Source organism: Trachypithecus francoisi, unplaced genomic scaffold, assembly GCF_009764315.1.
Source record: "Trachypithecus francoisi isolate TF-2019V2 unplaced genomic scaffold, Tfra_2.0 Lachesis_group0, whole genome shotgun sequence".
NCBI classification, from domain to species: Eukaryota; Metazoa; Chordata; class Mammalia; order Primates; family Cercopithecidae; genus Trachypithecus; species Trachypithecus francoisi.
In genome coordinates, this window is record NW_022681453.1 from 17,469,803 (window position 1) to 17,479,892 (window position 10,090).

Sequence of the window (10,090 nt, forward strand, 5' to 3'; positions counted from 1 at the left end):
GGTCCCCAACAAGGAGCCACTGAGAAGGGTGGGTAAAGGCTGCGGGGATAGATAGCTCTTGCGGCAGGCCTGGTGACTGATAAGCCCAGGCAGCACCCTGAGAGTTGGCACTCGCCCCTCTGCCCCGCACCTCAGGGCTTTGCTTTGCGCCCTCCGCCCGGACTCTGGCCCTTCTCTTCTTCGTCTGCCTGGGAGTCCCTCCAGGGCAGGGCCTGGCACTGTCTAGTGAATGTCGGCTCGTAGTGGACCCGAAGGAACCCTACAGTCAGCCCTAGAGCCGCGGGAGATCCACGATGCGGCCGGCTCCCCCCTCCCCGCCCTCACCCTCACGGGCTCCCGGCTCCTCATTCCTCGCGGGGCTCCACTCTGGACCCGCCCGCCTCGCCCTTCATTCTCAGAGACTCATTGGTCCCATTCCCCTCGGGCCTCGCCCTTCAGGTGCTCTGGCTATGCCCGTCCAACCGCGCTGCTTCCGCCTCGCAGCCCCGTCTCACCCGCTTCTCTCGTAGGCCCTTCTACCCTCCCCGAAGCCCGGCTCCTGGGTTCCGCTTCCACAGGGCCGCCCTCTCTCCTCCGAGATCCAACGCTTCGCCCCTCGGTAAGAGGCCCGGGACTCGGCCCACGGCCCCGCCCCCCACTTGACTAGTCCGCCCCTGGAAAGCCAGCTCCTCCTCTCGACGCCCCTGCTCTCTCCCACCCAGGACTTCTCGCTCCCAGGCCGGGTCCTCTCACCGTCAAGGCCCGCCCCTTGCCAACGGTTCTCGCCTATTCGCCGAAGGCCCCCGCGTCCCAGATTGCCGCCGGGCAGGGGCGGAGACAGCCGGGGCGGTCCCAGGCTCCGCCCCCGGAAGCCTCACTTCCGGGCGCGAGCACACCCCGCCCCGCCTCGTCCGGGAGGCAGAGAGGAGACTATGGAACGTCAGGTGAGGGCTCGGCCCGCGGTCCCCGTGGTCCCTGCAGCCCGGGCCGGGCCTGACCCTGGTGTGTCCCCTGCGCAGGTGCTGCTGAGCGAGCCCGAGGAGGCGGCGGCTCTGTATCGGGGCCTTAGCCGCCTGCCCGCGCTGAGCGCCGCCTGCCTGGGCCCGGAGGTCACCACGCAGTACGGCGGCCAGTACCGGACGGTGCACACTGGTGTGTGTGCGAAGGGGAACTGGCTGGCGACGGGGTCGCGCACTGGGGTGGGGAGGAAGGGGGTGTGGAGAGCTCGTTGCTTGACAGTGTGTAAGGGTGTATGGGGAGGCGGCCTGGACTTGGAGGATACACTCCCACAGGTCCCTGCACACAGGTGTGTGGGGAGGCGGGGGCGTGCGGGGCGTTATCGGATGGTGCCCATGAGTGCACGAGATGACAGTGTAGGTGTAGAATTCAAACCTGGGCTCAGGACGTGGACCTTGTAGGGCTCTCCGCCAACACTCCATCCCATACACATGCCAGGCTGCCCTCAAGATTCCAGGGTGGGTGCTGGGGTTACTAGAGGGTTCTCTCAAAGAGGCTGTCAGCTCAGGCTCTGGAGGCCTGGACTAGGGTTGTGGACAAGTGTTGTCCAGCCCGCAGCCAGGGTGTCAGTGTCTGGAGACAGATTGAGAGACTGGGGAAGATCTAGGCCTTCCTGGGTCAGGTGGGGCCGGGCCGGGGGCAGTAGCCAGGAGTAGCCAAGACAAGGTGAGCAGCCTCATGCCTCCCCTCACAGAGTGGACCCAGAGGGACCTGGAACGCATGGAGAACATTCGATTCTGCCGCCAATACCTGGTGTTCCATGACGGGGACTCAGTGGTGTTTGCCGGACCTGCAGGCAACAGTGTGGAGACCCGGGGGGAGTAAGTTTGAGGGAGGAATCTTGTGAGCAAGGCCACAGCCGTCTGCAATGCAAGTATTTTGTGAATGCCCACCATGTGCCTAGAAGGGAGGCCAGGAGCCAGATTCTTGCCCCCTTGGGAGCTCATTCAGTTTCTGGTGACATGGCCTGATAAGCACTGGAGGCTTCCTCCAAACTCACCTGGACTAGAGCCTGTGGTGGCCTGGGGAGCTGGGGAGAGTAGAGTCTCTGCCTCAGGGAGGAAAGGCAAGGTGGGGCTAGAGGTGCTTCAGAAGCTGGTGTGGGGCCAGAGCCTCAACAGTCTCTCCTAAGAGGTGGTGCCCAGTAAGGGAGCAGGAAGGGGTTATTGCAAAATACTCCTGACCTGTGCTACCCCATGTCCACAGACTGCTGAGCAGAGAGTCTCCTTCAGGCAGCATGAAGGCTGTGCTGCGCAAGGCTGGAGGCACGGGCCCTGGGGAAGAGAAGCAGTTTCTGGAGGTGAGTCTACATGGGACCAGGTAGTGGGTGACTAGAGAGAGGCTCTGCCCCACAGATAAGGCTCTGTTAGCGGGCAAACAGCCTAATGCCCAGATGTCCTCAGGTCTGGGAGAAGAACCGGAAGTTCAAGAGCTTCAACCTATCAGCACTGGAGAAACATGGGCCTGTTTATGAGGATGGTGAGGCATCTGGCTGGTGAGCAGGCAGGGTGGACAGGAGGGGTAGCCGTAGCCCTGGGCCCCCCCCTGATTGGCCCTCCCTGCACCCAGACTGTTTTGGCTGCCTGTCCTGGTCGCACTCGGAGACACACTTGTTGTATGTGGCAGAGAGGAAGCGCCCCAAGGCCGAGTCCTTCTTTCAGACCAAAGCCTTGGACGTCAGTGCCAGCGATGATGAGATAGCCAGGCTGAAGAAGCCAGACCAAGCCATCAAGGTGCTCGTGGTCAATCCACGAAGGCCCAGCAGGGCAGCCCTGGGGCTCAGTGTGCTCCCTTCCCATACTGTGCTTGTCAGACCTGGGGAGGCACTAGCTTCTAGGAAGCAGAGCAGCTCCTATAGACAGGCTGTGCATTGAGTATCTTATGTTCTCAGGGGGATCAGTTTGTATTTTACGAAGACTGGGGAGAAAACATGGTTTCCAAAAGCATCCCTGTGCTCTGCGTGCTGGATGTCGAGAGTGGCAACATCTCTGTGCTTGAGGGGGTCCCTGAGAATGTGTCCCCTGGACAGGTCAGCAACAACAGCCTATGTCCCTCCTGGAGTCTGGGGCCCTTCTTGAGCTACCACCCCTTGCTCACTTCTGCCCTGTGATCTTGTTCGCAGGCATTCTGGGCCCCTGGAGATGCTGGTGTGGTGTTTGTGGGCTGGTGGCATGAGCCCTTCCGGTTGGGCATCCGCTTTTGCACCAATCGCAGGTGAGGGAGTGGGGCAAGGCAAGGGACCTTGCAGCCCAGCTGGCCTTGAGACTGAATGTCTGTCTCGCGGTTCCAGGTCAGCCCTGTACTATGTGGATCTCATCGGGGGGAAGTGTGGTAAGTGGCTGATGCCCACCTGTGCTTTGCTGACACATGTTGGCCCTGCCAGCCTGCGTGATGCTCTTGTTTCCATCTGGCCCAGAGCTCCTCTCAGATGATTCCCTGGCTGTCTCTTCTCCCCGGCTGAGCCCAGACCAATGTCGCATTGTCTACCTGCAGTACCCATCTCTGATCCCCCATCATCAGTGCAGCCAGCTGTGCCTGGTGAGCTGGAGGTGGTGGGGATGGGAGGATGGTCAGCAAGAAGATGGGATGGTGGATGAGAGCTGAAGGGCCAGCATCATCTCCCTATGGGCCCTCAGTAGGTGCCCTTCTGTCCTCAGTGCAGCAGCAGTGTGAGTTCTGCCTGTCCTCTCAAGGCAGGGCCTAGAGGTTGAGAGTGCTGCCATGGAGAGCTTTGCACTGTTGGGGGATGCCACCTTGAGAGAATGCTCATCTGCAAGAATGCTCCTCCCCTTGGCTCTCAACTGCATGTAGCCAGGCTCTGCAAGGGGCTGGGATATAGTGGGGAGTTACATAATCCCAGACCCTCCCCAGGAAGAGCTCTGAGCCCCTGGTAAAAGTCAGAGGGACATGCCTATTTGAGGCCCCTTGGGCATCTGGTCCTGGTCACCAGAAAAGAGATACATCAGGCTCATTCCAGTTCCCTCCTCTCCTGGGGCTACCTGAGGCAAAAGGGGATAGGCACGGGGCACTGTGCGCTAAGGGAACTGCCTGTCCCCTACTCGGCCTGACCATTGTGTTTTCTTGCAGTATGACTGGTATACCAAGGTTACCTCAGTGGTGGTAGACGTTGTGCCTCGGCAGCTGGGAGGTAAGGCATACCTGGCTGGGTGGGTGCAGTGGGGCCTGTAGCTCTGCTTTCCTGCCATCTGTTGCATCCCGCCCCGTTCTTCTTTCCTAGGTTCCTTCTGAGGGCCCTCCCTCCCTGCTGGGCCAGCCCTGTGCCCAGCATCCTCAGGGAGTGGGGCTGTCACCATAGGGAACAATTTGATAGCAAGGAGTTGTAGGACCAAGCTGAGATCAGAGTGGCCCAAGCTGATGATGTGTTATTTCCTGTGCTGCAGGTCATAATTAGATTTTTCTTATTTTTCCAATGGCTGATTCAAACCGAAACCATGATTCCTTCGAGTGGGTCTCAGGAAGTGCACGAGGTTGGAATGTCACACTTGAGAGGCTCTGGACCCAAGGGCATGATATTATCCTGTCTGCCATTCCTAACCCCAGCAACCTTTGTCCAGCTCTGAAGTCAACTGGGTCTTCAGGAGGGTGGCTCTTGGCTGAGAGACTCCTGTCTTGAGTGTTCATAGCTCTGCTTGGATTCTCCTGGAACATCTCAAGGATGAGTCTCTTGTTTTCTCAGGCCACCCGGCCAGTTCCAGGAGTTCAGTGGATGAGGGATAGCCTCTTTATCTTCTCTTTGGGTTGCAGGAATGCAGTGGTGGGAACGTAGTATGAATACTAGCTCTGCCCTAAATTAGCTATGTCGTCAGACAGGGTCCTGGCCTCCCTGAGCTCCCATTTCTTCATGGAGGGGTGATTGTGTCTGCCTGCCTCATAGGATTATAGTGAGCGTTAAGTGAATGATGATATTAAAGGGTGGGATTTACTGAGCCCCCTGTGCCAGGCGCTGTGCTAAGCACCACAGTGGAGATAAGACGGACAAATGATATCTTGGTTAAAGCACCTGGTACCTACCTGGGCTCAACTGGAGCAACTCAGGAGAGCAAGTGCTTTTCCTCTGAGCACCCACGGTTTCTCTCTGGAGCTCTTGAGCTCTGCCTCTCTGGGTCCCCAGAGGCCTCTGCCCCTCAGCCACCACTCAGGCAGTTCCTTATCGCCTAGGGTGCCCCCATGTGTGCCACAAGCTGCAGGGGCCCGACTGGTGCCTGAGCAGGGCCCTGGGTGAATTCCCCAGTACCCTAGCCGGCCTTGTAGACTTGACCCTCCCTACCTCCACTGCTGGATGCAGCCCCAGCCTTCCCCTCCTGTCTTTACAGAGAACTTCTCTGGGATCTACTGCAGCCTTCTGCCTCTGGGATGCTGGTCAGCTGACAGCCAGAGAGTGGTCTTTGACTCGGCTCAGCGCAGCCGGCAGGTGAGGGACACTGATTGTGTTGAGGGGCAGCCCCTGTGGTCAACGGCAGGTGAGGGACACTGATTGTGTTGAGGGGCAGCCCCTGTGGTCAACCCCCAGGAGCCCTGCGCCCCTGAGACATAGCACGTGCATGCCCCTGGGTGAAATGCCCAGCCACAAAGTCTCATCAGCCCCTTAAAACCCTGCCTGCCCATCCTGGACTCATTTCTCCTGGAGGGGACTGGCTGCCCTGGTGCACCACAGCAGAACTCAGGCCTTTTCATCTGAGGCAGAGATGCAACCCCTCCCAGGCATTTCTAGCTGGGGATCAAGGGGACTGCCATAGGGTGGATCCCTGAACACTCTGTAATGGCAGCTGATGGGGACAGGACTGAGCCCTTCCCCCAGGGATGGAGTAAAGGCACCCACAGTGTGCCAGGCTCCTTTCGGGTGTGATATTTGGTGCTCATACCAACTCAAAGGGGCTCAAAGCCATTCCTTACCTTGCCCAGGGTCACCCAGCAAGTTGTGATGGTGCTGGGATTTGAACCCAAGCCCTCACGCTACTCCCTACTGCACTGAGTAACCATCACCATAGCTGTCCACAGCCTTGGTCTGGCCAGGGCTCTCCAAGACGGTAGAGAGGAGGTAGGGGAGGGACCCATAGGTAGAGGGAGTACTCTTGGATGTGGTCCCACATGTGGCCTCCCCCCTGCTTCAGGACCTGTTTGCTGTGGACACCCAAGTGGGCACCGTGACCTCCCTCACAGCTGGTGAGCAAGGCTTTGGGGATGGTGGTAAGGACAGGGCTGGTGAGCAAGCCTGCCAGGCAGTGGGGGATGGAGCTCCAGCATGTGGGGCAGTGATGGCATTCTCAGCCATTCAGCACCACTGACTGTTCCACAGCCTTTACTAACAGGTCCCCAAAGGCCCTGTCCGTGCAGACCCTTACCCAACCAACAGACTAGCTTCCCTGCTCTACTGCCCTTTAGCACTTAACTCTGCTCCATGTGTCATGGCCCAGCCTCAGCATGGCCCCTACCTCTGCTCCTAAAACCCACAAAACTCTCTCTTATCAAGATCTGCCAGAGTCATCTTTCTCCCTCTGCAAACCTTGGGTGCCTGTCTCAGGCAGAGGCAGCTCTGCCACCTCAGGGCCCAGGAAAAGCCCAGTGTTGACTCCCGCGTCTTCCCCATACTTAGGCCTGGTGATTCTGCCCTTGAAATGTGTTTTGAGTCCTCCACCTGACCTGACTGTACCCGCTCCTCCACAAAGCTACCAAAATATTATTCCAAAGCTACATCTCATTGTACAACTGCTTCAGAATCTGCTTGGACACCACTGCCCCAAATCAGCACACTCCCTGGTCCCAGCTACCACCCTGCACACAGCAGCCACCAAGGGACAGGCAGATGTGTCTGCATGGTCTGATGTGTCTCAAGGTCTGGCAGTTCCCAGCCCGGCCAGTGTCTGTCAGATGAACAAGGGACTGAGAGCAGGAGGCTCATCCAGGGCCATATGCAGTTGGGCACTTTCTTGGGCACCTTTCCATAGAGTCTCCAGCCTGGGACTCTGTTAAAGAGAAGCAGGTAAGAAAGGTGATGGCTCCTGCTAAGCACTTAGTGGCATCTGCCTTTTCCAGGAGGGTCAGGTGGGAGCTGGAAGCTGCTCACAATTGACCGGGACCTCATGGTGGCACAGTTTTCCACACCCAGCCTACCTCCAACCCTGGTGAGTGTCAGTGGGTTCCAGGCCATGGAGGCAGGGGGTCTGGGCAGGCAGAGCTCACCAGGTCAGGGAATTGGCCCCCGAGTCTGACCATGGCTGGTCAGCATACAGATGGGCCAAGACACAGGCCCAGCTTGGCATGGTCCATGAGGGTTTGGCACTCACAGGGACGAACTACTAGGCTAGAATCTGCTCTGTACAGAACAAGGTGCCTGGGGAAGTGCCCAGTCCTGGTATTACAGATCTAAGGAGACAACAAAGCCCAAAAGCTGAGGAGGGAAGGGTGTGCCTGTGTGTGATTGTATGAGTGTGAATACCTTGGTATATACCATCCCACAACACGAAGCCATGCTATACCCTCTGGAGGTGGGTGGAGGGCCCAGCATAGTGAGAGCTGCCTATTTCCCACTGTGGGCAGAAGGGAAGGACAGGGAGGCAGCCAGGCCACCTGTGACATATTCCTTCCCCTTGGCAGAAAGTTGGGTTCCTGCCTTCTGCAGGGAAGGAGCAGTCAGTGTTGTGGGTGTCCCTGGAGGAGGCCGAGCCCATTCCTGACATCCACTGGGGCATCCGGGTGCTACAGCCACCCCCAGAGCAAGAGAATGTGCACTATGGTGAGCTGGGCCAGGGGCAGAGGGATGCCTTCTCCAGGTTCCCCAGCACAAAGCCTCTGAGGTGACCTTTGCTACCTCCTGTCTCGCATTGTGGGGTTTCTGGGGATGACCTCTAAGAGGTTTTCTGTTCCTCTTGTGGATAGGCATGGGAAGTAGCATCTAGACATCTGAGCGCCTGCTCTGGGTATCACCTGGGCTCCACCAGGCCAAATCATCTGTAGTGGGAAGACCCAGGTCCAAAGAAAATAGGCCTCATACAAGTCTCAGTGACCACACCTCATCCTGAATGCTGTCCCTGCAGGGTGGGGCTCCCTGATGAGGGCAGAAGAAGCATGAGACTTCTGGGGTCCATGTGTCATGGTGTGGACTACCTTGGCCAGGTCTCTGACCCAGAGGTCAGCCCCAGACCTGCAGCTACAGATGGGGCCTTGGGGAAGCCCCTAGGCTGGCCCTGCTGACTGCTGCCCTCTCCTTGCAGCTGGCCTTGACTTTGAAGCAATCCTACTGCAGCCCTGCAACCCTCCAGATAAGACCCAGGTGCCCATGGTGGTTATGCCCCACGGTAGGCATCTGGCGTTAAAGAGCCCTTGCCCTCCCAGCCCTCCTCCTAGCTGGCCCTTTCACCCTCTGCTCCCTGTCTGTAGGGGGGCCCCATTCATCCTTTGTCACTGCCTGGATGCTGTTCCCAGCCATGCTTTGCAAGATGGGCTTTGCCGTACTACTAGGTGAGTGAGCAGGGACCCACAGCTCTGTTAGGACTGTGGTGGAGTGAGAGGGGTGGACCTGGTTTGTACAAGCACCATGGGTGCCACTCTAGTCTCCAGGTCTTTCTGTAGCCCAGACCTAGTAACCACTACCAGGAACAGCCAGGGCCCAGCCTCTGGTTCTGTGGCATAGTGATAACAAAGACTAACTTGGGACTTCCAGGGAAAGGGCACTGTGATCACTCGGTGGCAGCCTCAAATCTCTGGGTCCCTTCCCCTTGACAGTCTGTGGTATAGCTGGCCCCAGGGCCTACTTCACAGATGTGTGAAAAGGGTGTCCGGGGGGCTGGGAATGTTGCCTGACTACACTGTCTGGTCCCTCCCCGCCCTCAGTGAACTATCGTGGCTCCACGGGCTTTGGCCAGGACAGCATCCTCTCCCTCCCAGGCAATGTGGGCCACCAGGATGTGAAGGATGTCCAGGTAGCAGGGGCTGGGGCTTCTGGACAGGCTGAAACATGGGCTGCCAGGAGGATGCCCCCATTCAGCTGAGTGGGCAGCTGGCTGCAGCATGCTTTGCCTCACCCTGCAGTTTGCAGTGGAACAGGTGCTCCAGGAGGAACACTTTGATGCAAGCCATGTGGCCCTTATGGGTGGTTCCCATGGTGGCTTCATCTCCTGCCACTTGATTGGTCAGTACCCAGAGACCTACAGGGCCTGCGTGGCCCGGAACCCTGTGATCAACATCGCCTCCATGTTGGGCTCCACTGACATCCCTGACTGGTAGGCATACACCACAGGTCCCTGCCCTTCCCTCCTCTACCTCATATTCTCATGGAGCCCTGCAGGCCTAGAATTCCTGGGTCTGCATCAGCTTGGTGTCTTGCAGGTGCGTGGTGGAGGCTGGCTTTCCTTTCAGCAGTGACTGCCTGCCAGACCTCAGCGTGTGGGCTGAGATGCTGGACAAATCGCCCATCAAATACATCCCTCAGGTATGCAGCCCCCTCCTTGCCCTGTGTGCTGCCCATCCATCCAGAACCCAGGGCCCAGCTCAACACAGCTCCCCACTCCTCTCCAAACACCCAGGTGAAGACACCACTGTTGCTGATGTTAGGCCAGGAGGACCGGCGTGTGCCCTTCAAGCAGGGCATGGAGTATTACCGTGCCCTCAAGACCCGGAATGTGCCTGTTCGGTGAGTGCAGCAGGAAAGCCCTGGCAGCTGGTGGGCAGGTGAGCATAGGAGGACCCTCCAACCTTAAATGTTGCTGACTAATCTCTACAGGCTCCTGCTGTATCCCAAAAGCACCCACGCACTATCAGAGGTGGAGGTGGAGTCAGACAGCTTCATGAATGCTGTGCTCTGGCTACGCACACACTTGGGCAGCTGAAGCCCTGCCATTCTACATGAGCTGATCAGCCTGTGCCACACTTCACTCTTGGGGAGCTCCAAGGTCTGGCAGGGCAACAGGAGGCTTTCTGGACTCTGGACTCCATGGATGCGTGGGCAGAAGAATGTGGGCTATGTAGTCATAATAAATTAGGACACAGAGCCTGGTTCCTGCTGGTACTTTGTACCAAGCCAGTCCCAACCCCACCTCCCACCCTGGTGTGCAGAGACCCTAGGTTCTGGGTGTGG

General features: G+C 58.3%; 1 protein-coding gene across 3 annotated transcripts; it reads left to right on the plus strand.

Annotated features, from left to right (window-relative positions):
• The first annotated feature begins 438 nt into the window (after positions 1 to 438).
• On the plus strand, positions 439 to 10,003 carry APEH (acylaminoacyl-peptide hydrolase). Of its 3 annotated transcripts, XM_033207563.1 has the most exons (22): positions 439 to 923; positions 999 to 1,131; positions 1,691 to 1,817; positions 2,203 to 2,296; positions 2,400 to 2,475; positions 2,566 to 2,729; positions 2,888 to 3,025; positions 3,119 to 3,210; positions 3,287 to 3,327; positions 3,413 to 3,534; positions 4,084 to 4,144; positions 5,331 to 5,428; positions 6,129 to 6,180; positions 7,051 to 7,139; positions 7,612 to 7,750; positions 8,229 to 8,312; positions 8,395 to 8,475; positions 8,848 to 8,936; positions 9,046 to 9,236; positions 9,343 to 9,445; positions 9,540 to 9,646; positions 9,737 to 10,003. In XM_033207563.1, exons 1-22 carry the CDS (start codon positions 912 to 914, stop codon positions 9,840 to 9,842), a joined length of 2,199 nt encoding a protein of 732 aa, XP_033063454.1. In that variant the 5' UTR covers positions 439 to 911; the 3' UTR covers positions 9,843 to 10,003. The 3 variants fall into 3 exon arrangements, with proteins under 3 accessions (XP_033063454.1, XP_033063438.1, XP_033063446.1); XM_033207547.1 differs by lacking the exon at positions 8,229 to 8,312 and having other exon boundaries at positions 723 to 923; XM_033207555.1 differs by lacking the exons at positions 2,400 to 2,475; positions 2,566 to 2,729; positions 2,888 to 3,025 and having other exon boundaries at positions 766 to 923.
• The last annotated feature ends 87 nt before the right edge of the window (positions 10,004 to 10,090 follow it).

Excerpts from the sequence above, each read along its gene's own strand:
- APEH (XM_033207563.1), top strand. Across the intron at positions 7,751-8,228 it reads GCAAGAGAATGTGCACTATG|CTGGCCTTGACTTTGAAGCA; the intron begins GTGAGCTGGGCC and ends CTCTCCTTGCAG. Across the intron at positions 9,647-9,736 it reads ACCCGGAATGTGCCTGTTCG|GCTCCTGCTGTATCCCAAAA; the intron begins GTGAGTGCAGCA and ends TAATCTCTACAG.